Source organism: Blennius ocellaris (assembly GCF_963422515.1).
Source record: "Blennius ocellaris genome assembly, chromosome: 14".
Classification (NCBI taxonomy): Eukaryota; Metazoa; Chordata; class Actinopteri; order Blenniiformes; family Blenniidae; genus Blennius; species Blennius ocellaris.
In genome coordinates this window covers 19,558,349-19,586,306 of record NC_137663.1, presented here as the reverse complement: position 1 = coordinate 19,586,306, position 27,958 = coordinate 19,558,349, and the positions used below count along the sequence as shown (strand labels likewise).

The 27,958-nt window shown below is 40.5% G+C and overlaps 1 protein-coding gene across 2 annotated transcripts in view; it reads right to left on the bottom strand.

Annotated features, from left to right (window-relative positions):
- The window catches only part of gria3a (glutamate receptor, ionotropic, AMPA 3a), a gene marked incomplete at both ends in the record, with an annotated part of 71,062 nt that overhangs the window by 14,826 nt on the left and 28,278 nt on the right, over positions 1-27,958 (bottom strand). For both annotated transcript variants that reach the window (XM_080508774.1, XM_080508775.1), the window contains 9 exons: positions 309-507; positions 4,333-4,706; positions 5,790-5,996; positions 7,873-7,980; positions 10,100-10,204; positions 11,108-11,275; positions 11,667-11,828; positions 12,109-12,162; positions 22,801-22,988. In XM_080508774.1, the coding sequence (XP_080364900.1) occupies positions 309-507; positions 4,333-4,706; positions 5,790-5,996; positions 7,873-7,980; positions 10,100-10,204; positions 11,108-11,275; positions 11,667-11,828; positions 12,109-12,162; positions 22,801-22,988 (1,565 nt within the window). The remainder of the gene's footprint in view (positions 1-308; positions 508-4,332; positions 4,707-5,789; positions 5,997-7,872; positions 7,981-10,099; positions 10,205-11,107; positions 11,276-11,666; positions 11,829-12,108; positions 12,163-22,800; positions 22,989-27,958) is intronic.

Genomic DNA, 27,958 nt, shown 5'->3' with positions numbered 1-27,958 from the left:
ACAAACACGTCACTTAGCTCCTTTTTTCCTCACTTATAAAGCACAGAGTAGCACTTTAGTGAATACAAGCCAATTAATCAAAAATAGTATGTTTTGTCTGATCTCATGTCTTGAGAAGTGCAATATCATGACAAAAAATGTTGTCCTGTGTTTTGTAATTGATTATCTTTCAATTTATTTCTGGCAGGTAATAAATCAACCCCCCACAGCAAAGCTCTGGAGACGTGTTCAGCTTTTGGCCGGCATACAGGGCATCTTGTTATACGGTGCACAGTGACTGTGGGGTGACACCCAGCGGAGACACTCACCCTAAAGAACTCCTTAGTGGAGCCTGAGTCTAATGTCCCATAGGCAATCTCTGTCTGCTTGGCCAGATCCTCAGCGCTCTCGATGGGAGACACCATCCTCTCCACGGTGAGGAAGGCGGCCAGGTTGGCCGTGTAGGACGAGATGATGATGAGGGTGAAGAACCACCACACTCCTCCAACGATCCGCCCGGACAGAGACCTGTAAGGGGCAAATTAAAAGAGCCAGACATGAGAGCAGCGAGCTCAGATTTACTCGTAAGGGAGGAAGGAGGGGAATATTCTCCATCATGTTTAATGCATTTGGCACCGCATCAGCCCTGAGGTTTAACTCGGACCTCTTTCTTAAAGAAACTGCCCAGTTAATTCATTAAGAGATGAGAAGTGCAACATATTTCACATCTCAGGTTATCCGACCGCATAGTTACCTAAATTAATGTAATGGAAGTATCATTAGGTCCATATAGCAGCCTATACAGCTGAGTAATTCTTTGAAAGCTATAATAAGCCTCATTAACCCAGTATACCAGTATCCACATTTAGTTTTGGAACTAATTCAGGTGAGCATTCATCCCAGATTGCCAAGAGCAGCGAGCTCAGCAGCAGCAGTCTAAATCCAGCAGCCTGCAGATAAATGAAGAATCCTGTTGGACTCGTTACGGAGTTCTGCTGTAATTTTATGTCGTTTCAGCCTATGTTTCAGGAGTGTCCACACTTTTGTCAATGTGAAAGTGCCCGAGGTCCAACGGCTCCTCAATAGACAATAGAAGCAATAAAAAAGACAATTGTTTTTTAAAGAAGCTCAACATATATGAGAAAACTCTTGTTATTGGATGAAATGCGTTACATTTGCATAACAGAATTTATTGCTCGGCCACACAAGGTCCACACATTACATAATATGTGTGTAGGTTACACAATCACGCTGCCAACGCCTGTTGAATTTATTTATTTTGTTTGTGCCTAATAATATAAAACATTTTAGCACAGAGGGTCATATGGAATCTGACCTTAGGCCATGATTGGGCCCGGGGCCAGACTTTGTACACGTCTGATCTATTCAGTCAAAAACTACTGCATTGTCCTCCAAACATACATACAAATACATTTTGGATTAAGGTGGTTTCAAAGTCAGACCATTCCTTGTATTTCCTCTCGTAGAAGTTGTGTGGGACGAAAACAATGTTTACTTAATATAAGAAACTGTGGTTGGTGGATTATAGTGTGATATTTCTTGTGTTTGATTATGAAGGAGGTGTCAGTCTTCACATTAGCATTGACCTGTAGCAGCAGGCATGTTTTACTCTCAGGCAGATAGTTGATCCGCTCTGCTAGTTTAAAACTGCTGCCAGTGTTATGACACAGCGCACAGACACCTGTGAAGACCTGATTCTAAATGATCCGAGCCACAACGCGAGGCCACAGAGGACGTAACTCAGCAAAAGAACCACAAAGCTCTGCTGCTGAAGTGAGCGTGATGAGCCAAACGGCCTCATACCCTCATCTTGCTTGCTGATGCCCAACTATTCCTCACACAGCTTTCTTAATTTATGTGCCTCGCGGTTTAACCCCACAACTCATACTTTTTAAAAAATATGACTTTTTCTTTACTGCTTCTAACTCCCCCAATCACACATGCACTGAAGGCGCTGCTCTCGCCCTCGTCCCTCATTTCAAATGAGGATCCATTTCATTTGCACTGCATTGCAGATGCACTTCCTCTGGAGTTCTCCGGCGACAGTAGCGGGAAAATGTAAAGTGAAGCATTTAAATATGCTCTAGTTTTATGCATGACTTGAGCATAAATTTGTGGTATGATTTGCATTTAAATCACAAGTATACAAACACACTGTGTTTATCTTAATACCACACAAATGGTGATGGTATTTCATGGCTTTATTAAACACAGCCATTAAACATTCACAGTATTGCAGTAAAACTTAAGTGAACCTCAATTTAATAACTGGCCGAACGTCCTTTGGCAGCAATAACATCAACTAAGTGGTTTCAGTAGCTGCTGATCAGAGCTGTGCAGCGATCAGATGTAATTTTGGATCATTTTTCCATACAGAAGTGCTTCGGCTCGGCTTTATTACTGGGATGTTCGCTGTGAGAGGCTCTATGAGCATCTCTATTATCTATTATCTGCTACTGTTGCATTCAGGTCTGGGATCTGGCTGGACTGCTCCAAAAGATGAATTTTATTATTTTTCCCAAAGTCATTTGGTCGTAGATTTATATCCATCTTTGGGGTAATTGTCCTGCTGCCAACTTCTGCTGAGATACAACGGGCGAGCAGCATCACTGACATTGTCCTGTAGAATAGCTTGAATAAATTTGAATGTGTTTGTATGGGTCGGAGGTCTTTTTTTCACAATGTGCAATGTTACTGATAAAGAGTGTTTGGGTCAACAACAAGTATTACACTTCACTTCAAACGAGATGCTTTCAATTTACAGTATCTAGTTAGTCTCTATATATAGTATAGCAACATTTACATGGATGGTTTTAGATTAAAATCCATTTAGCTTCTATATTGATTTATCCTGTTAAGGACAAGAAACCAGAACTAAAGTTAATGATATAATTTGTTTTGTTTCCATTACGGTTACAGTGAAGTAGACTATCTTACTAAAATAACAAATAGTTTTACTCTCCACATATTTATACAGTGATTTTTTTCCCCAGAAAGAATACACAGATACACTCAGATACAGATCAGAATATTGCATGAATGCTTACTTTCTCAACCATTTTAAGTATTTCTGTTCTGATATTTTTTCTTGTCCATCTAATTTGTAAATTTATATGTATATGTATTTCCATTCCAAACGGCTGACAAAACTTTTTTTGTGATAATCATTATCTTGTAAGATTTTGTAAGCTACCATTTAATCCAAAAAAATAGCATAGCATCAGGGTCATTTACTTTACACAGGTCAGTTGGTCGAAACATAAATGGGCCAGAGGCAAAGTCGTAACAACAAAAAAATTTATTCTTGCAAGCATCCATGCATCCAACTGTAGAGAAGGCATGATTCAGGTATGAATATTGGAAAAGATATTTCCTTTGGTGATTTAAATGGCCTAAACATTGCTGGTGTGTGTCACACCAGTGTGGAGCCACTGAGAACTAGTTTTATTCACCACGATTCACGAAAGGGAAGGTGAAAAGACCACATTTGTCTTTATAACTGTATGATAACACTCATTGACATCAGTCATTCAATTTTATATTACTGAATAAAGGATCTTTGAAATGTATTTTTTTCTTTATGATTTGTGCACATAATTACTAAGCATCAGCATTAACCTGCTAAAAAAAACTGCCTTTACAGCCTCAATAATTAATCACTGCATTCAATGTGCGGTGCTTCTTGAATATTATCTTTGATGTCCAACCAGTTTTCCAACAACTTGTGTTTCTAAACTAAAAAGTTGAGCAAGAAAGGACGCCAGAATCAGGAATCCTCGGAGAAGAGGTCAAACACACCACAGAGTGAAGGCATGAGTGAATGAACAGATGAATGAAGGGATGACTGGATGATCACCGTAATGGAAAAAATGATCATGATGCCCAGGCCATGATATTTGTTTCAGCACAAAATGCATTATATGCGCCAAGTTGATGACCGTAAAATGGGACATGCAGCAAAAACGCGGTAGCCCTCCAAGAGTCACGAGGAACTTTAGACGCTACTCTGAATGAAATATAATGACCCTGTGCATTTTACAGCCCTCAGCATGGTGGATATAAGTTATTTTGCGGATGCAAGGCATCACTGTCAACATGCAGCTGCAGGAGGAATGAATGTAGAGAAGATGGAAGGTTTTTTACTCAGAGCGAGAAATGAAAGGAGAGTGCAGTGAAGTCTGGCGCGATGTGGGATGGACAGCAGTAATAGCAGAGCTCAAAATAGCCTTATATGCACCAGTGCCGGATGAAAATGCATGGATGGGACTATAAAATGCAAGGAGATGGCATGGACATCTGAGAGGTGGAGTAGAATGAACAACAACAACCAACCTTGGTGAGATATCGCATCCTTGCTGCATGAAGGCGCCCAGGGAGAACCACAGGCTATTAAAAATCCCAAAGTCGTTTGGCGGGTCAGGGGGGCTCTGAGGGTCTTTGGCCTCATCGTTCTCGTCCAAATGCCACTCATAAGGACTGAAGCGGCTCACCAGGAAGAGCACCACACTCACGCCGATATAGGCAAAAACTATACACATCCAGATCTCATAGGCCAGAGGGTCCAGGAAGGAAAACACCCCAGGCTTGGACTTTTGGGGTTTCTTAATCATAATGGAGATGCCCAAGCTCATGAAGGGCTTAGAGAAGTCTATCACTTCTTCCCGTACCAGCGTTATAGTTAGCGGAGCCACAGCTATGTCAGCTCTCTGTGAAAATGGGAACAGGCACACTGAGAGTTAGTTCCACATAAGAAACCATAAATAATCAACAAAACCGTTAAATATTGATTCAATAAAGGAAATATTGATAAACACCCTCCAAACCAAACCAACTCTGCTTGACACTGCATTCATAGAGTAAACAGATTGGACATGGTGAGAACAGCAGCTTAGTGTATGTTGAACAGAAAATCTGTGATGAAGCCAATAAGAATGAATTTGCCATTTTAAAATGAGTCAAACAGAGCTTGTGTTGGTTAATGTCTTTGTCTCAATCCAAATCTCCTCCGTGAATCAAGCAGAGAGTTGGAAGACAGAGGTGGGGGAGCTTATGTAAGCGGTTCATGAAAAGTGAATCAGCCTGTTAAATTCACCACCAGCATATCCTCTGCAATGGCCTACAGCCTCATCAATTAGTATAAGTGACTGTGGTGACAAACATTCACAGCCACTGAACTAAAACCATCAAATATTAAACCGATGATTCATATTTTAGAAGAGTTCGGAAAAGCAGCGCTACCTCATTCATTCCTATATTCATCCCAGCAGCTCAACAATAGCAACACAAGTTCTGCGTCGATAGGTAAGAATAGCAGAGGTCTTGTTATGTTTGCTTTAGTAGCTACAGAGGGTCATCTCTGCCTGTTTGAGCCAAGCTGATGTGAATGCAGCTGCAGAAACTTCAGGTAGTCCTGCACGGAGGCTGCATGCAGATCTTTTCACATCCCTGTATGCTGTGCCAGATTTATAACATTATCCATTCAGCAGCCGAGGACTCATAAAATATGTAAATCATCTTGTTAAAGCCAGTTTGACTGTGAGTGAAATCACAAGATGCATGAAAGAAAAAAACAGTCAGTCTGATTTTACAGTTGAAGAGGAGCTCTACAAAACTCACTGACCTTCTACTTCGACCAAAGAAACATATTTCAACCTCAATGGGTCAGATAAAGTTGGCTATTTCGCACCAACTATTACGCACCATCTTTATATGAAGGTAGTGAGTTTTATAGACTCTCTCTTTTTGTGGTGACGTAAAACAATAAATCCATACAGAGTAGTAATACTTACCCCATAAACTAGTTCACCCACCATCCCGTTCCAGGTCTTGGTCTCTGGATCTCGGGCACCGTATTTCCCATCTGGTACTATTGAGAGCTTATACTTTATCCCCACATGTTTTGCAATTTCAGAAGCTAAATCGACACAGTAGCCTTCATATCTGTCATTCCCATCCATCTGCATATAGTTTTTCTTGTACATCACATATGGAGCTTCCTGTTAATTAGACAAAAATTTGAGTTCATAGAAAAACAAAACAAACATTCACAGTGGCCGGCTTCACACAAGGCCTTCAGACTTGGGACGGTTGCATGCACACATGCAGGACAGTCAGGACAGTCAGACGTGGGGAGTAAACAAAGACCAACAGAGCACATACAGAGTAAAACAATGCCACTTGCACATTACTGGGGGGACCTGAAAGTCTAAAAAAGCGGGCTGAGTGCGCCTACAGGAGAAGCGAAGCGTCTAACATATATAAAGGAGTTGAAGCGGGATATAGGGATCTCCCTCATGCTAAACTCATCGGATATCTTAAGCTGTAGAAATGGGCTATAGGCACGAGGGGGGGCGGGGGAGGGGGTTGCATGTACTTTGCATCAGCGTGGCACTGGGGTTGGGAGCGGGGCGGGGAGTTGAATGGAGTACTTTTCCAGTTCATGAAGTAACCGTCAGTGACAGCAGAGAGATTAAAGACGTCAAGACTACAGATAATAACTTATTCATCTAACAAGCGCTACGTTGAAGAAGCACGTGAGCCACATTCAGAAGAGTAGTTTCATGACGAAATAAAGTTTCACACTGATTCAATTTCCTTTGTTCCATCATGACAATCAAATCGTTTACTTGTTGCCTTGATTTTATCGTCAGACTAACACACATCACCTCTGTGGCAAATAAAAAATAATCCAAAGTGTAAAACATGTTTTGCCATTAAAGATTAACCAATGTCACCTCGAAGGTTATTCAGCAGCAGTTTTTCACGTCAACACATGGCATGTACATGTTTTTCAGGTTATTCTTGTCTTTAACAATATGAACAAATGTGATTCCTTGATGGTTTCACATCTTCAGAGGAGACTGTTGTTGTTTGCCGATGTTACATTTGTACTGTATCCAACAGTTTAACTCCTTAGTTGCATAAACTAGAGCTTCTCTTCCACTCTGCACTCATGTTCGATGCTACAAAAGACAAAATGAAAGAGTCACGCCCCATAACAACAGGGCGGCCTTTCATTGTTCATGGCGTGTGCTTTAATGTAATGGAAAGTAATAAAAACATGGAAGTTAATGAGATGGCTGTGAAAAATAATAATAGTTGTCTCTAGTCAAATCAAAAGCATGCCTGATAGAAAGATATGCAATGACACTACTCTTCTGTTTTCCCTCCCTCGCTCTAAACGCTACTGTACCTTCAGTCTGGCTATGACGACGATGACACACTGAGATGACAATGTATGACTATCACATTCTGAATTTGCCTAGCATGCAAACATAATAGGCAAAGTCAGAAGGAAGGGGAAGCCATGGCTTTAAATGTAAGATAAGGCGCACCTTATCTTACATTTAAAAATGGCTGATGACCGCTAACCTGCTCCTGTAGCCTGTCACTAACTCAACTCTGAGCCTGCCTCACCTGCAGCATAGGTCTCCTATCATGATTCCAACTTTTTTGCTCAAAAAGTGAATTTAAAAGGTAAATTAACAGCCAATGATTGTTGCTGTTGACTCTCCGTGCCAGATGCCACTGACTGGATTATTTCATGAGAGGGAAACATTTTTACTTACGTATGCACTGAATGTGAATAAGATGATGTTTACGTCTATCGTTATCATTACCAAAGCCGTTATTGTGACGTCACTACTACAACAGCCCACTGTAATATAAAAAAACCAAAATGCTTTGGCACCCACACGGATACAGTTGAAACACTCTTTGTGAATCGACTGTTTCAACATGTAGTGAGTGGATGGAAAGCAACTGAAAACAAAATAATTCTACCCTCCCAGGACAGATTGCAACAATGGACACCTTGACCTTGAGTGGCAGAAATCTTAAGGTGAAACATTTAAAACCTGTTTGAGAGTGTACCATAATAGTAGTGACCACAATTGTTCGGTTTTCCACAGAAGAGGACTCGTTGGTGACCTGCTGATCCATTATATAAACAAATTTTTCATACTCATTCCAGTAGCCGATCTGAAAATAATACAAAGATTCAGAGTTAATACAAGAAGAAAGGAAGACATCGTTCCAGAAGAGCCTCCAAACTGGTGTGTGTTGGACGGCTCTATCTGTCCAACTTGTTTTTGATTATAGACTGTATGAGATTCAATACCAAGACTGAAGTGGTGCTTCTCATTTCACCTGGGCTACACTTGAGCAGAGTAGGAGTAATCTATTCCTGGATCAGCAAATGTTCACTTACATAACAAGAAAGCAGCAACAATAGAGCGCTGGAAGACTGATTAAATTATTACCAGCAAGACAAACCTAACAGTCTAAATATGCCATATCAAGGAGTGCAGTCATGTTTCATACAGATCTATTAATACTGTGCAAAAAAGGAGTCAGTTTAATCTAACACGCACAGAAAACTGTGTCTGCTAAACCTGAGAAGCTTCCAGTTGCTGCATCATGTTTATTTTTGCCACACTCAGATATAGCCTGCCATTTCTGGTAGCTATAACCCACAGTACTCACTCTGTTGTCAGTGCAGATTGCCTCACAGTGAGATTGGACATGGAGGCCGCTCTGATGTATGTTGTGTCGTGAGCTGAGCTATGTGGACATTATGGGGCCGCTGCAGCTTTTGTGAGGAGCCGAGGTTCAAGGACCTACTGTAGCCCGGCCACAACATTGTGGGTGTTGCATGTCAGTGCATGTGTGCGTTAAGACGGCATTGTTTTTGCCTTTGGCCGGCCCAATTATGCAAATCCAAACTCCAGCAGCACAGTGGCTGCAGCACACGAAGGCTTATGCACATGGTAATACATCGGTGTATGAACTGAAAAAAACGAGTTGCTTTCGATGACAGAAATCATTCCTATGATGATTTTCATATGCATGTTCATACCTTATAATGAAAAGAAAATCATTTAAATCTTGACCTTACAGCCTGGAGCTAAAGGACAGCTCAGTGTGCATGTTTGTGAACGGAGTTGCTCTGGCAACTGCAGCCTGCAGACTAATAAAGGCATAGACGTGTTTTGTCCTTGGTATTGAAGAAACGGTCCAAATCATTCAGCATCTAAACTAACAAACATTGACAAGTGCTTCTGCTGACAAGTTAACTAGCTAAATGGCTTTTCCAAGCGAGTGCACTTCCTCCCACTGGACATTTGTTTGCTCGCTGTTTTAGCGAATCACGGCCCAGGACGAGACATGTGTCCACGCTCATAGGCAAACTGGACACACTGTGGCTGAATGTTAATGTGTGTTGCAGCTTGACGCAACCAGCTTGTCCCCATGTTTGTCAATAGATTCAGATACAGTGCGAAATAAAATGCTTTTACAGGCTATATGACTAATTGTAAATTCTTTATTCTAAATAACTCAGAGAAGGACATCTGATTTTTAACAAAGCTGGCCTTCACCTTAGCACAGTATGCAAGAGACAATAGTGTATTTAATTTGATTTGCCATATTGATTTTTGTATAAATGAGTAAAACTAAACAGCTTTTCCACAGAACTCACCTGAAGTTGGGACCTACTGATGATTGGCTACGTCAAAAGATATTTTAAAGCAAATGCTGAAAATTGAGCTGATATTGAAAGGCGTATTCAATTACTGTATCTAGTGCAGATAAAACATGAACGGCATCTCTTATTTTGGAGTCAACTCAACTCTTCCTGTTGTTTCCTGCCAAAGCTTTTGCTTGATGTCAGTTGTTTTTAACATCACATTTTAAAGCTCCACACACCTGGCAGCACTTTTAGAAATGCTCTTCGAATATAATCAAGTTCTGAGTCATATCATCATCTACATTTCCCCAAATGTCAGAGGATCTGTGCAACTTCCATGTGCAGAACTCAGTCGATCTCAGAGGGAAGGAGCTCACATGATTTGGGTGGGCTTTGTGAGAGAGGGGCAACGGGCAACTTCTCTTGAATCAGTATCAACTCTAATTCATGTTCTGCCAACATGTCAAGAAAAAAGCTAAATCACACAACTCCTTAAAATGTACTCATGCTTATGTAACTAGGCTCACAACACACATCATTGATATCTTTACCATTATGTAATTTTGCTAAGAGCATCTAAATACATAGTAATTACATTGCGTGAGATAATTCCAGGGCTTTGTGCTCACTTACCTTCCTCGGGCCTCCAGACTTCATCTCATACACATCAATGGTGTAATTAGATCGTCGACCAAATGTGTCGAACTGGATGTTTCCTGTCATACCTTGTACTTGAACCTGCCGGGGAAAAACGAGGGAGGAAAAAAACAACAACAACATATGTTTCTAACATGCAGCAAATGTGTGAACTCTGCTTGAACACAAGCAGCAACTGTTCCTTATAATCGGCACCAAATGTTCTTCCATGTGTCTTTTGGTGTGCTTCCTGTTTTTAGACATATTTTGAACAGAAAGATGTTTTTAATATTCACATTATGGAGGACATGTATCTAATGGCCGAGGGTGGAAACGAATCATTAGAAATACTCCCCTAACCCTAATTAAGCCACCAACTCCTACCTGAGTATAACTGAAACCATGTAATCTCTTGTACATTTCAATAAATATTCTAACAATATCATCTGGACATTGTCACTAATAAGTTTAGTACCGTTTGTGAAGTGAGATAAATGGAATGCAGTTAAAAACAAAATTCCATTCAAAAATACATTTTTACTTGAGAATTTTTAACGATGCTTTCACTTCAATTCGACACACAATTTAAGCATTATAACTATAGCTGTACAAAATTCAGTACTTCTTCCACTTCGACTGAGAGATCAGATTTTCTCACAGTTGCATTAGTGAGAAGTTTTTACTGGGAAAAGGACATGATTGGAACACAATAAATAATTGCCAGCATGGTATTATTCAAATGGGCGTTCTATGTTCATATACTTTGGAGTACTATTAGTTTTGTTATTAAATACCGACTAAAAGCAGTGGTTGTTTGATTGAGCAACACAGCACTTGTATCAGTGAAGGATGTTACGAAGTTAAAGTGGAATTCGTCATATTTAGAGAGGAAAATAAAAGCGAAGAAATCATGACGACAACATGAAGGTATACTCATGGACTTTCGAGGTGACGGAGCACGAACAGATGAAATCAAACAAACACAGTGAAGGTCCTCCGTCGTACCATTTTGAGGGCTCGCTCGATGTCGATGCCTTGGCTCCAGGGCACGGCCGGGTTGGCTAGGCAGTCACCCGCACTGCCCCTGCGAGACACGTCCACTCGCTGGCGTCGAAGATACCGGAAGGCCTCAGCGATCACGAGGATGGCATCGTGGGTCAAGGCTGACGTGTACTGAGACAAAGAGGCCACAAGAAACCCCGATGATGCACTGGTGGCACCGCGCAGACCCAACGCAACATTACACCGCCGTGAAGGTTATTATCTTCCAGCAGCGCTGGGTGCACACGGAGAACAGTGCTCCCATTGTGAAATGTATGACAAACAAAGCCGGGCTGCGTGATTGGCATCAAAATTGCACAATTATGACGGCCGGCTCTATTTGAGGCGAAGCAGGTGACAAGTTTTTTAAAAGTGTGTCTCACTGAAAAAGATTCAGACCGACATATTTTCGCTGATTACCATTAAGTCTCCACCTCAAGACTAAGAAGAGTGGTGGTGGTGGGAGAGGAGTCTTTGAAGATGTGAAATGCTGCAGCGATATCGGCAGCTGAGCTTCACTGACCTTCAGCGGAGTGTTTTTGGCTTCTGGAAATTCTCTTTCATCCAGGCGCTCCCACCGCTGCAGGAACTGCTGGACGATGGGGCTGTCTGGGTTGATGATCTGGAAGCCTGTGATGTTGGCTCCACCAGAAAAAACCCTGTCCAGGCTCATGTTGGAAAAACCCTGAGAGCAAAGAGCACAACTTGCTGGTAGTGGGGATCATTAGCAGCGAGGAAAAGACCATTTTTAAAAGAATGGCTTCAGCCGATTCATCATGAGATGACTCCTTGTTTGAGTTGCTAAGCTCAGATGTTAGTCCTCCATACTATGGACTAAGTGAGATGTAAGTGACCATTCTGAGATAAATCAAGTGTTGCCTCTTTTTGAGTTACATTGCATCACACTGTTCTGCGATTTTTTTTCACTGTGTTGGGTTGAGTTGTTTAATCTTGCAAGCTCTCACCAGGTTGGCGAGGATATAGTGGTATCCTCTGCTGTTTTTTCCCGAGGTCACCACCTACAATTTGCAGGAGAAGACACAAAGTGAGTCATACTCGCTTCTCACAACAGTGAGAACATTTAGAGTGCAGAGATTCAGAAATGACAAAGACCTCCACTTTCAGAATAGTTGCCAGAAAAGAAGGGGGAGAAAAAAAGAAGATATTCCAGAGTGACATTTGCAAGGGCAAGAGGGAGCGTGTGAGCAGATTTGTACTTTTTTGAGTGTGGGTTTTTTTTTTTTTTTTTTTGTATGAAACAAACACACACACACGCACGCACGCATACACACACACTTTCAGGCACGTACGCACGCACAGAGTGGGGAGAAACTGTAATGACAGTGCTTGTTCCTTTCCATTACCTTCAACATGTAAAATAAGGTCAAGGCTCCAGCAAACCTCGCTCTCTTTCCGCAGCCGCCCGTGCTCTGCAGTCTGAATCCTCCTGCTCCGGCTTTCTCCGTCACACACTAGACTTAATTAAACCCAAAATGTTGTACAGCACCTGTCGGAGCCAGGAGACACTGAAAGAGCTGTACTTGTGCACATTTCTTTGAACATCTTTACCAGCAAAACCTCTCTGTCTCTCCCTCTCTCTATTCTGATTCTCCATTGCAGTGTATGAAGCTTGAAAAAAGATACTGTGGGGGTGGATACTTGTTTTTTTTCCCATCTTTTCACTTTTTACACTCCTCCACAGTTTTGATAAGTATACTCAGCCACTGAAATCATTTAAATGTTAAACATCCAGAGTGATGATGATATCACATTGGAGATATTTTATAAAGGGCTCGAATGCAGAGGGGGAATTTTACAACTGCACTGACAAAAAAACAAACAAAAAGGAAATATTCCGGTGGAGTATTTTTAGCTCTCCTCCATGGTCTCTATTAGGTTTGATTTGAAAGCATAAAGTAATTGTGAAGTCTCTCATCACTGTTTCTGTCTGCAGTTTGACAACTGTAGCTGCTTTCATCCACACCTGTGCACGTCTCTGTTTTCTCCCGTCTTAAATGTCTCACAACGGTCTCCAGAGAGAACGTGTCCTTGACTCTGAAGGGCTTATGACTTTGAGCAATTTCGACAATAAATCCAATTAGATTGCTTGGAAATGTAAAATGATTTCATTGTGTTACACAACCTCCCCTCCTCCTCTGGCCCCACATCATGCATTTCCTTCATAAGCGCAAATTCCTGGAAGCTGCTCTGCATATTGTCTCTCAAATTATCCTAAATAGCCTTCCATCTCTCTATTTATCCATGTAAGAGGGAGCCGCAGTGACCCGAACACAGCTTAATGAAGCCGCCATGCCTGAAGTGACAGGCTACAATTCTTGTTTGCCACACACTCAGAGAAGGACTTCACACTACGATGTGCATCTCATCAGGAGGTGAGAAAAAGATGTGCTCAGGAATTCTTTCAGTTTTGTGAGGAATTGTTCCGCTAATGGCACGGAAACTTATGAGTTTATACTGCCAGTGTTTAGGACTACCTGTGGTTAAGCATGCAAAGTTTGCCTACATCAGAAAAACACATAGTCTTACAGTACATATATTGGACTGTAATGTAATCGTACGATCTTACAGCCAGTGGCAAACCAGTCAGATCTTAAATTTGTAAACAAAAGTAAAATGTTTTCTCTGTGTCTTGCTTTGCAGTCAGTAGGAGCTGGATCTTTATACACGTTTGCTTGATAGTTTTATTTTTACTTGGCCTGTGAGTCAAGTAACTCTTCTCAAAACATGATTTAACATTTCATAAAAAAAACTTTATTTCATATTTTTTTAAATTAAAATTCCCTGATACCAGCAGTGCAAGTGAAATACAGAGCAAACTCTGACATAAGGCAAAAGCCAAACTGAAAACAAAATATATATATACAATAACTCCTGTTGTGCTCTCGCTTAGGGTTATATTTTGAGATTTTTGTCTTTTATTTATATATGGAGCATTCACACCTCACAGGAAGTGATTGCACAACCTTGAACGGCAGCTTGGAGGTGTGTGAGTGTGTGAATGAAGCCGTGCATGTGACTGATCGTGTGAAGCATGTAGAGAATGCTGAAAAGGTTAATTAAAGCACAAGTTGGATTGGAGAACAAACAACTGGTCCTATAAAAGATGCTACATGGTGACTGAAATCAAAAGTGGGGTTTTCCATCACTTTTGAGCTCAGAACTGACGGCCCTGACGTTCATGATGTTCATTCTTCACGTTCTCATGTAGCAGGTACTGGGGTAACTGGTTGAAAACACCTTTAGTAACTACTCTTATAGTGGTTGACATTTGAGACCTGAAACTGTGTCTGGAGGTAAGTTCCCTCAGTAACTACACATTCAGCTTTGAATTTATTTTTATATTTACACATGTGGTTTTAAAAATTTGACTATGTGGGTATCTTTATTATCATTAATCACATTGATATTATCGTCTCTACAAATACTGAAAAAGAATCGCCTAACCAATGACATTCATTCACTAAAAGTACTCAGAGACTGTTTACAAAACCCAATGTTCCTCAGTCCTTATTTTCATGTGTTGAAACACGAGAACTGAAAACATTCTGGTGAAGGATGATTTCATTAGATCTGCTGTGGGATCTGCTGTCTCTTCGTTTGGCAGGGCTGCTCTAAAAAAGAAAAGCATCTGAGCATAACAAATATTTTTAGGATCCTGATGCTCCAGTTTCACGCTCCCCTGGGATAATCGCTTTTTGTGACTATGTAAAACCACCGGGAACCTGGAAGGGGTCAGGCACTACCGCTGCTGCGAGAACGGCACTTTTATTGTCGCGGGACTCAAACCCCACCTTTTTGTCAAAATCCATTTCTCACCAAAGAGCTTCTTCAAACAGCTTTGGGAGAAAGAAGACCGGAGGCCTGAAAGCAAGAAGGGACCTGCAGCACTGACTGAATGGCCTCTGAATTTTTAATGCTCATTGAATGGAAAGGATATTCGAGGTGCCGTGTCCTTGAAAACTGTTTCTACAGTTAATGTTATCTTTTGGCAGAAGTCCAACCAAGGCACCAGAATCATTAAATCCATCTTCAGATCATTTCTTTAATGAGAAAACAGCATGCATGAAAAGCTTGAGATATACGCTGGATATTTAACTTCAGGTATCCTGGTGAATTCAACTGATATGGAGAAAAATGTATTTAATAAGAGTGGGACTTTTTTGTATAGTTACACATTATGCAAACACAGCTACTCTGTTGTAGTATTGTTTAGAGTTGTTTAACGCTGTTGTCTTAACTGTTACCTTTTTTAATAAACTCCTGTTTACTGGAAGAGGAGCAATCCTCCTGACAACAACGTGGATTTGAGTTCCCAGAAAAAAAGTGCTATATAAAACCCAAGCATTATTATTAACATGTTGGTAGTTTATCTCAGCTGTATTGTTCATGATTTATTTTAAGAGCAAAAAACAAAAGATTATAGAGCACCTTCATGATTGAGCGTGAGCAAAACTCACAGACGGAACCAGTCATGATCACACACAGCACCAGGCATATAAAGGAAGTAAAAAAGTAATACAAATAAACTGAAACTTTGCAGAAACTTGTACAACATTGCAGGTAACACTCCAAGAAGTCTGGCTATTACCCTAGTTGCAGATCTACATCTAAAGAAATACAAACTGAAAATAAAACATTAAAGATTACCAACTACAACGTGTTGTTTCTCATTGATTTCAGTGACACTCGCTAATTTTTCTCTTTGGACATAGCCTCTTCTTTGAGCCAAACTAATGTCCCCACTTGCTAGAGTTTAAAACTATTCCTTTAAGATCAGCTGCAGATTAGCTGATCAATTGTTGAGGGAGTAGTAAGATGCTGACTTTTAAACCCTGTGGTTAAAAATAAAACAGCAATTTTTTTTTTTACAGCCACAGCAGACCATCACAATCAAATGAATCACAGCTAACAGACAAATGAGCCCGAGCACACTGCGTTGTCTTACATCTGCGCATTAGCATTCACCTCTTAGTTGAGGACATAATCAGATACGTGGGTCGGTGGAGGAGCCACACTCAGGGAGTGCAGTTTGTTTCAGGTCTCAATTATATTTATTCTTCTCACCTCGAGGCTCCTCCTGTCCGCATGTCTGCATGAGCAGGTTGATGTGGTGCTGTGTGAGGCTGGCCTGAGCCGAGCGGGGCTGCATGGCCATCAGACTAAATATTCCCGAGGGAACGGACTCTAATTAAGCAGGCTGGAGCCGCAGTCCTGTGCAGAGCTGGACGCCCGCCCAGGAGCCTTCAAGAGGATTTGACTCTCTTCCCACTAACGGAGGCATCTTTTTGCTCGTAATTTGTCTTCTGCCTTCTCCATAAGTAGAACAGGCATCCTGAATTTGATGAGTGTCCTTTCACACCGGTCAGTTAATTGTTGTTAAAACACTCAAAATTTGGGTCAAGTCGAAGTGAAGATTAAAGATGAAGGATAAGGCTGCAAAAAAAAAAAAAAAAAAAAAAAGAAGCTTGATAAACCTCCACAAATTTTTTTTTTTCCTGCACATAACAAATCACTACATAAACATACTTCCCTGCTCTCTGTTACACAAACACTTAAAAATACTTTTTCTTGGCAGTGTTCAGCGTGTAGTCTGACGGTTTACGCTGCTGGTTCCTCTGTTTGTAGTAGCCATCAGCTCCATATTCCTAAACTTCACAGCCTTCTTATTGGATGCCAGCTTCGACAGAATGAAAAGCGCGTATGAAGTTGTAATGTTTCACTATCCCTGTTGCGCACCTGCCAACTCTCCCACTTGGGTGCGTTTGATATTTTTCATTTGAATTTTGCTTTTAAGTCAGACTTCTCCAGGGTCTCCTTTGGATGTCTGGGATACAAACAGGCCTCTACAATAACATCCTCGAGAACAGTCAGTTAATGTTTCCTTTTTTCAGAAGCCATGTTTTCTTTTTTTTCTTTTTTTTTTTAACTGTCAATGGTACGAAAAAGAAAATGTAGGCTTAGGCACACCCAGTGTGACTGCTGGCTTGGTTGCCTAACACCACCCTCTTCTGAAGTTTTAACTTGCACAGTTCATATTTATACAGAAAATACAATACATATCCACAGTAGATTTTTCGAATGTACTTTGTCCTTGTTACTGAATAAATATTAGCTCTACCCTACGTTTAAAACTGATACTAATCTCTTCCTCCAATTAATTACTGCTCTTCTTTTGAGCATCCAATCGTCTCTTTTCCAGAGGTAATTCCAAAAAAGACCTTAAATTAATGTTTCCTTGCAGATAAAGCCCTTGGGGAAGAAGTTGTCTTCTTGAATGATAAACCAATATTGTTCAAACACTCTGTGGACTGTAATCTACATGGTAATAAATACTTTATAGGCACACATAAGGGAATTTGCCCTCTCAAAAAATCTCATTCTGAGCTGAAGCTGAAAGTCAGTTGCCCTGCATGTGAAGATGTTTGTACAACACACACCTAAAAGGAGAAAAATGAAATACCGAGACGGCAATGGACACACCTAAAACTTATGACATATAGAGGAAATTCGTGCCAGGTAAGAGTAGAAAGTGTGTCAGCAGCAAGCATTGCAAATGTAAAGCTGAAGAGCAACTCATAACCATGGAATTGAGGCATTAAATTGTTATAAAACAATAACTACTTATTAAAAATGGAATTGCACAATATTTTGTTGATATTTCAAACCTACGATTTTTGTACCTAGAGCTGCCAGTGAAGTCTTGATGCAGACGCGGTGAAAATCATTAAAGGTGTTGGCAAGAGGTTTATTGATCTGTTGTCCGTGGGATTAATATAAAACTATCGCTATGTCACCGAGCAGGTGATGCAACATAAATAGTAAATAGCACAAGAAGCATGTTGGTGTTTTGGATCTACTGGTTGCCGTGGTAACTGTTGCCGCTAGTTACAACAGATGTTAGATACATATGTGTCACTCTTCTATGCTATCTGGTTTGTGACTCATGTGTTTTTGATAAAGCTATAATGAATTTGGAAATTTTCTTTAACCAATTTTTCCGTTAGTTTGAATGACAGTGAAAAAGCTAACATGGCCGTTTGTTTAGCTTTGCGCTTGACCTTAATCACTGTAAAGTAAAAGTGACTATTTAGGTTAATACTGAGTGACATTTATTATCTATTTCTTTGCTGTCTATTCCAAATAACTCACAAAACTACATATTCTACTGAGGTCTGATAGCTTATTGCCCCATGTCAGTAATATAATTACCCTAACCTATTTCTTGTTTTTAATCCAGTGGCAGCCGTACGGACACTTGTTAAAGAGGGTCACTCTGAAGAAAATGAATTTTCCACTGAATCCTTTTAAATTATTCATCATACTCTGTGGGATTTTAATGTTAAATAAATGAACCTCGTGCAGCCAGATTCTCTTCCATTCCTTTTCTGTGAAAACAAAAGCAGCTCCAATGGCTGACCATTTGTGGTGTAGTTGATTAGCAGTCCAAAAAAGGCATGTCTCCTGTTTGAGTCCAGGAAGAGATTTTCTGTGTGGAGTTTGCATGTTGTCCCTGTATGTGAAAGTTTTCTATGATGACTCTGCTTCCATCCAAAAACATGCATTTGAAGCTGGCTGGTGTTTTTAAAATGACACTCAGTGTGTGTGTGTGTATGTGTGTGCGTGCGTGCGTGCGTCTGTTGGTCTGACTCTCTGCGCTTTCCCTGTGATGGACGACACACCGTGCCGACCCCTCCAGGAGGCAGCTTGCCTTCGGCAATAGTCAGCTGGGATCGGCTCCAGCACCCTGCGACCCTGAGTTAGATGAAGCGCTATAAAAGATGGATGGATAGTTTGTGGACACTACATAAGAGGATGTCCTGTTCTTTGCACATGCATAAGAAAAAAGGAAAAGCAAAACTTCAGCTGTCCTGAACATGACACACTGAACATTTGTTTTAGTATTCAGCTTTTAATTAGTTGATTATTTTACTTACTTTTTCTTTTACTTTCTTTTTTTTCCTAATGTAGTCAATGTTTTAGCTTAATTTATCTTATTTCATTTATCAATTAATTTTATAAGCTCCTATTTGTTTTTAATTAGTTGATTATTTTCCTGGTGTGTGTGTGTGTGTGTGTGTGTGTGTGTGTGTGTGTGTGTGTGTGTGTGTGTGTGTGTGTGTGTGTGTGTGTGTCTGTGTGTGTGTGTGTGTGTGTGTTCTTATTTTTATTTTTATAGTATGTGAAGCACTTTGTGCTACAGCCTTGTATGAAAAGTGGTATATAAATAAAGTTTGATTTGATTTGATTTGATTTGATTTGATTTGATTTGATTTGATTTGATGAGATTAACCATGAATTTGCAGCTGAATAAATGTGGATTCAATGAAGTTTTACAGGAAATTACAGTGCAGATTGTAGGCCATCGTTCACATTTGATGTACAATATCAACAAAACAACTATATAGTGTGTATTTTAAGATTAAAGCAAGTATGAAGATAGTCTAAAATGATTAAACAAGTCATTTGTAGAGTAAGTAAGAGTTTGGAAAACCTTCCTTGTTTTCTTGCCTTCTTTGTGTATCACTAATCACATTGGCATCACCAACCGACCCCCTGCAGTTTGCACAAATGTGAATCCTACAGTGAGTACGCATCCCTCTGTGGCGTGACTGCTGAGAAAACTGCAGTCCTCTGTATTATATAACATCCACGCATGTAATCGCTTCCAAATACAGAGTCCTGTTCCACTATCCGACTCACTGGGTGTGGAATTCCAGTGCACCTCTGGGTGTTCAGCACTTCTCTCCTTTCCCTCCATGGCACACTTGATGGGGAGACTCACGCTGAATGGCTCAATTCCCAAAAGCTCTTCTGCCTTTCTACTTTCTCTCTCTCGCTCTCTCTCTCTCTCTTTCTGTGACTCTTTCTCTGTCTGTCAGCCATACAGGAGGAGGCTGGAGGTGATGGGTTCTCTCTGGGAGCGACAACAAATCCACTGTGCTTCTATTATTGATGAGAAGCCTTAAAGGTGTTTATCGTTCCGTCTTTTCTCGAGGGATGAGCAAGCGGATACTTTATAAAGGTTGTACGGGAGCTAGCAGGAGGCCTCAAACACCTCACAGCACATTTATCAACAAATAAAAACCTCTAACGACTCAAGCTGCCATGATGACTGAAGTCATTAGCACAAATTGAATGACAGATGTCTGTATATAAACCTATTGATGAAGCACCCCCTAAATGTAATAGTCTGACTGCAGGTACTAAAGAGTTTAATGATGATTTCCATGTTTACTGTCTCGCTGAGGGGGAAAAAAAAGCATCATGTCCAGAATGCTTGCTTCCTGATGCCTGACTGATCTTGGTTGTGTTTGCTCACTCCTGCCTTTGTGAGAGATCTTCCCTCAGGCTAGGAGGGTAGGCTATTTATAGTAGGCTCATTGTTGTTGCTGTTATGGGACAGTGTGTCCTACTTACACTGGGAGCTGATATTACATTAAAGCAAGTGTTGATGTCACAGCTCGGATGAGGAACCGTTCTCAGGAGACGCATACATGTCTTGCCACTGGTGAGAATCTGGAGGGACACTTGTTTAAGTGATGCTGCCTACGAGGCCACGTTTCACATGGAATCCACAACAGAAATTAGATTACAATTGGAGTGGCCTGACATGACACTGGGTGACCACCATTATCTTATTGGATAACTGGAATCCAATATGGAGGCAATTTGAGAACGCATTAAAAAAAAGAAAAAAAAAAAGGCCTGTGCATCATTGTGAAGGGCAGAGAAAAGCAAACTTCTCTTGATTAATGAAAAAGCTCAGTGATGTCACTAAAAATATTCCCCTGCATCAGCGGGAATGAAGACAGATCCGCAGTGAAGGTCAGAGTAAAAGTTGTGATAATGAAGATCATTATGTAGAGGGCACAAGCCTTTGTACAGAAATATCTCAGAGAGGAACAGAAGGTTACGATGCTACAGGGATGAATGCTTCAAATGATCACACACACACACACACACACACACACAAACACTCACAGGAAACACATTCCACTTGTGGAATAAATGTTTTTGCAACATATTTCTCTGGTGTGAAAATCTAGCAGCAAAAACCCAAAAACATTTGGATGGTGAATCGTCTACATCTTACCTTCAAGTATAATTTGCCAGTTATTTTTTTTTCCTTGTTGGTAACCATGGAAATTAACCAAAACTGATTCAAACATTTTTAAATTTTTTTTTTTATTTTCTGCTGCGACTTTAGCATTTCAGTCAAATATTCAGCCGAAAAGTGATGCAATTCTGTTAAATAAGCCTAATTAATGTTGATTTTGAAAGAGTAAGAGACAAATAACTTAAACCCTGAACAACTAAACATTTGAAATGCAACCCTCATTCTGTTCAACTGGTAACGGCGATTCAGATTTGCAATGAAAAGCATCCTATCTAGCGTGCTCGCTAGAGGCTTTCAATTTAGAGGCTGGCAAGATTTAATAAAACGTCAGCACATGCTGTTACATGTATTGCTTTGCACTAAAACTCAATCTATCTTTTTGAGACAAAAAAAACCATATTGTGGTAAAGGCATCTCCCTGACCCCCAGATTTCTCCTGCTGCTCCAAACAATCGCTGTAAAACGAATAGTGGTGACCAGTGGTGACTTCCAGGGATAGGCGAGACTACCAGACCAAACTACCAGTGAACTAAAAAGACTTTGGAGAATTAGTTTGTACTTTGCTTCCTGCATGAATTCCTATATGTATTTGATTTTGCATAGTAAAGTTAAAAACATGAACATAACATGGGAAAGCTAAACTTATGAGATGATGTATTGTGAATACACATTGTGCGTAGAGTATATAATGCATTGCTGAAAAGACATTGACTTCCACATTCATTATGTGGTTGAATATAAAGTAAGGACTAGACAATGAGAGGAGAGTGTATCAAAATATAATTCCAAATAGAAGCTCATCCAACTGCCTGAGGCAAACAAACAAAGACTACTCCACTATTCATGCACACAAGTGTTGAGAAAAAGCTTATTTCAAACTTCATCTGCAAGACATAATGCGCTCACGTGTGCAAGAAAAGCTTCTGATCTTCCAAATGAACACTAATGATCCTCTGAGTAAGTACGCAAATTCCCAGTTAACCTTCATTTAATCCATTTTCGGCGATAAAATGTTCTCCAGCGGCAGCGAGCAGCACGCATTAGCAAACACTGAATCTGAATCAAGACTCATACGGGAAAACTGCAGCTGATGATCACCTAGGAAACAAGAACGAGGAGGCTGTTTAATTCCTCCACGTGAATTAAAGCCCAGGTGACCTCAAACAACAAGCACAAAACAACAAATAATGAGACTTAATTGAATGTACCTGTCCCACCTGCTTTTACATCATTTCTAAATGAGAGTGGTGATCCGGTGCAATCATGTTGCACTCAGAAAAAAAAGAAAAAGAAGAAAGAAAAGAGGCAAGTGGAGACGGCAGGGCAGACAGTACATTTCTGTCATCAGAAACAAAGGAACATGCAGACTCATGTGGCTGCAGGATATATGTCAATGATAATAAATGAAGATATTGCTCCCTGATATATCAAGGAAACCGCTTTTGTGCCCAGTGAGTTATTTTTATCAGACAAAGCGGGCTGGAATGGCGTTGTGCGCATGTTTGTGTGGGCTCGGTACCTGCTCCAGTATGGAGTTGATCCTGTCCACCTCGCAGTCGATGAGAAAGCGTTTCTCCTGCCGTCGGTCCATCTCCTCGATGATGCGTCTGTACTCTGTGGGGTCCACAATGTTCCCCACCGAGCGAGCTGTCACCTGCCAGTTATTGGCTACAGCCGACTCCATGATGGCCTGGAGGATTGCAAAACCTGGGGGAGCAGAGCGGGAAGAGCTCCATCAGACAACTGTCTTTTTGGATTTGAGAGCACGCAAGCAGGGAAAATGTGCTGCGAATACAAACCGAAGAGACACAAACTACAAGGTTTGTCTGGCTTTCTGCAATGCTTAGCAACGTGTTTATTGCCTCAATGGGAAGCGCTATTCTCAAACTGACAGTATACTGTATACATGTTTAAACAATAGAATCCCCTCATAAGCGTTGTTTGCACTTCTGTAATGGGAAAATTAATGAAGGCAGAAAGCAGCAAGTAAACAATGCAGAGTGCCAAGTGTCGTGGTTTACAAATAAAACAAGCCTCTCCTTGGATATCATTCAAACAACTCCTTAAAACATGGTGGATTACTTCATCAATAGGAGATAAAAGCTGTCATTTTCAAGTCCGAATTTGTCATCTTCTGAATTAAACCTGAGCCAAATATTTTGCACCGCCATTAAAGAACCGTGAGACAGACAAAGCATGTTCACAGCTAAAGACATGACAGAGAACCAGAGAGCATGGAGAGGTCCCACAACAGATTAGGCCAAAGCCATGGCACTTGTAACAAAGATAAAAGGGTTACAGAGCATAATTAACTAACTATTAACTGAGGAATGACTGAGGGTCCCATGCTGTCAAGGCTGCGTAACAAAGGAGGTCAGTACAGTGATCTCACGTCTGTCTGAGCGAGGACTCAAACTCACAAATCAGACAGAGGTGACGCACAACAACGAGACATGTAGCATGTGCTCCAGTCATCGTAGTGAAATGAACAGCTGAAGTTGCAAAGGATGCACAATAGGCCCGACTCAGCAGTCGTACGAATCAACTGATGAGGTATAAAAAGAGATCAATGACCAAAACCCAAGACAGATGAAGGCTGATTCAAAATTAGCGATGAAGAGATGCTGGTGACTGACATATAAGAATTTTTTTACATTTTGTTTGGGATTTTTATATAATGCATCAGAGTTACAATGGGGTCTGGTTCGCCAGGTAAGGATGGAGGGGTTTATCCCATTTTATAGTAGAGGGGTGAAAGATAAATCACCTCCTCATAGCAATTAAACCTAGTTAACGTGACAACATTTTTAGCTGAATTTTAGATTTCCTGTAGCAGCTATCCACTTATTTCTTTCTTATCACAGTTTATTTTCAAACAAATAGGAATGGCATGCTGGGAAAAGTCCTCCCTCCCACGCATCTACCTACAGTTACAGTATCTATTAAATGCAGAGTTATGGTCACATCGTGTCATTACCAAAAGTAAATAAAAACCAGGCAGGCCACAAAGATCTTGTTTGACTTGACTGATGGAGGTCAGGTGACAGAGTATGGGTCATGACCCGAGGCACGAGGACATGTTGCCTTATCAGAATAATATCAGGCATCACTCAGCAGATCTCAAATTGGCTTAATTTCAGATTGTATTAGTAGTTCTATCAGTAGTAAATTAGTAGAGGGTATAGAAATAATAATGTTGCTCAAATACTCAAAAATGATCCCTAAGAATAGTTAAAACCTGAGCAGCTAAAAAGAAATACATTTTAAGATTTTTTTTTTTGTTAGTTTTTGTGGGGGGAAAAAATATTGAAAAAAGAGTGAAGGTCAACTAGAAAATATATCAATAAAACAAAACAGCACAACAAAAATGCCTTGGACTCAGAAAATGACAGGTTAGAAATGAACAACAGCATTTGCATATTTCCATTATTGGAAGAAGGATAAAGTATGTGGAGCGGTGGGGGAAACGTATAGCAGCAGAAACTCATTACGTGCTGTATTGGGTCATAACTAATGGATAGAAGAAGAAGAAGAAAAAAGAGCTCTTTAGCACAGAGCCAACATACTACAGCTGACTGCAGCATCACATGCTGCGTTACCCATCTCTCGCTCTAAAACTGCTGAATCTATGAAATCACAGACATTATTATGGGTGATGAATAGGCCGGTGTAAAATGTGCTTATATAAATACAAGTCTGCGACAGAGCTACTCCACTGAGTGCGGGTATTACACGGGCTAAATGAAAACTGGTTTTCATTCTCTATCACAGTCAAGTGATGCACAATCTCCCTGCAGCACACACCAGACTGGGAACCAGACTGCTTTACTGTCATGATTTACTGCTTTACTTTACTCGAGCTCACATCCTACTCCTGTATGCATGTTTCATTAGGTTATATAGAAATGTGTACACGTCGGCCCTCATTAATACTTTACACCGAGCTACACCGTCCTCCATGCATTATTTGTAAAGGCATGGGTATAACATAGAGCAAATAGCTGCTTCTCAACAAGGTTCTTTGACTGCTGAAGATGACCTTTTAATATTAAAATTCTGTATTTCTTGAATTATTGACCTGTTTTTGCCATTATACCATAATTCTACAGGCTGTCTCCACTGAAGAACATGTTTTGCTCATCGCTACTATAAGATTTGACCTTCAGTGGGCCAGAAGATAATTGTGCAGGGTTTGACACTTGATGTCGCATCTATATTCACCAACAAAGAAGCTAAAGTTGTTATTTTTCAACCAAAATCTATCTTCAGTAACATGAGTTTGTGATCCAGATACTAAGAAAGCCAATCTGTCCACACACATTCACACCTATGGGAAATTTGGAGTCACCAGGAAACCATAAACTGACATTTTTGGACGATGGAAGGATCCGCCAAGACATACATCTGCAGAAAAATACCTATGAACACCATGAAACATGAAAACATGTTAACTCCATACAAAAAGCTTCCAAACCAGATTCGAACTGAGGCTATTTTTGCCGCGAGGTGACAATGCTAACTACTCCGCCACCATTCTGCCCCCAATCATGATCCAATACACTTTTTTAATTAAAACACACAATGAGAAATGAAACCAGGTAATCATTGTTGTAGTCTCATTAAAAAAAAAAATCAGCGACAGATTGCTTGGAGGTATTTCCTCGTCATGCGCAAAACTCAATTAAGTAATACAAACGCCGGCCACTGTGAATAAACTCTGATACATCTCAGCGGTGTGAGCGGACTGAACGTATCTGTATAGAGGAAAAGAAATTGTTAATCAACTGTAGTGGTGGTTTTCAAAGAGAACAGACATCCCCAGGGGTCTACAACCAGCTTTAGGAAAGGCTCGGTAAAAGGAAGAAATTATTAGAAATTATCATCAAAAGAAGATCAAACAGAATCACCTAAACGTGGAAGTTTTGGTCAAAGAAACATTTCCCAGATTCAGTTTGGAGGATTTTACTCTTTTCCCTTATGAGATCAGAAACTAATAAACAGGAGAAGTCAAAATTTACATGAACAACAAAAGCAGATCTTCTTGGCTTGTTTGTGACACTATGAACATTATTATAATTATCATAAATATTATGAGGTTTCTTTGAAGTGGCACGCAGCAACACAAGAGAAATGTGACATCTCAGGGTGAACACAGACAGATGCAGCCACATTCACACAGACATAAGAACATGCAAACTCCGCACAGATAATTATCTGATCAGAAAGGCTGCAAAGAAGTGCAATTATTACAAATAACATGGGATTAGTTAAATTGACTTTAACTTATTATTTGGGTGAGGAGTCCAAATGTGCTTTACACAATACATTATATTCATACAGTACAATTGTGTGCGGTGCTCACACACCAATGCTTGCAACTACCACGTGGAGTGTGAATGTACCACAGGGAATGTATTGCTGCCATAATAATTCAAAATGAGCTCACATTTTACTATTCTATAAAATGATAATGATGTTGGACTTAAAATGTGATCAGATTTGCAAACATTTGCTTTTTTTCATTGAACACAATGATCTACCAGCTAAATTATCAGAGAATGAATGAAACTTGTTATGTTCCTCTTGATTTTAGTATAAAAAAATCCCTTGCCACACGGAAATCATTCTAAAATCATTACAGATATCGTATAGTATATTATAAATAATTTGACAAAACACAAACACAACAATACAATTACCTCTTTAGTGTTTGTAAGTGAAACTAAATAAAGTTATGATGCTGTGTTGACAACAAACTAGAAAAAACGATAAACCAATATTCACTGCAAAAATAATAATCTGTTCTCAGTTGGTTTTTGCAATCCTGTGGAGGGTAGGGCTACATAATATTTTAATGTAAAATTGAGTAAAACATTGTACATGAGAAATATCTTTTTCATGTAACCATTTAATTTTTTTAATGGAAGTTGTAGCTCAGCCACATTTGAGATCATTTCCTGGACTTGGCGTGATGTGTGTTGGCCTGCAGTGTGACCGCTGTGCATCCCTGAACCGAGATCTTGATGTCGAGGATGAAAATCAAACAACCCTAACTGCTCACTGTTACTAATGCACATGCGAGTTGACATGATCCCAATAGTGCTTGTAAGTATTCAGATCACAGCAACTCAGTTGACATATCCACTCTCGCCTCCCCTCGCCTCCCCTCACTCCCCTTGCCTCCCCTCACCTCCCCTTGCTCCCCGGCTGGCGACCTTCAGAGTGAAGTGCACAGCAGCCTGCACTCAGAGCAGGTATGGCCTTTAAAGACAAGTGGCTCTCGCTGGGCGCCAGCACGTTAGCCACTCAGGAGTCTGACAGAGGTGAAGGAGATGTGCGTCCGCATTTCTGACACTTGGAGAGGTTGATGCTTTATAAGAGGGGTGTCACGTCCTGAGGCATTGTGAAAAGTGTGATGATTGATAAGAAGCCGACGATCTGACCTCAGTCTGGGCCTCGGCTCTGTCATCGTCTCGACTTTATCAGGCCAGACATGCAGGAACATGTGCTTCTTTATCAGCTGGGAGATATCAAAACAGGCATCCAGGACATTTTATCACTGGAGACAGGAGGGAAATGAAAAGGCAGAAGCAGAGTGTCAGGCCCTCGCCCAGTATCCTGACACATAGCATTGAACACCCTAAGCTGGGATATGCATGACATTTTGAAACGTGTTA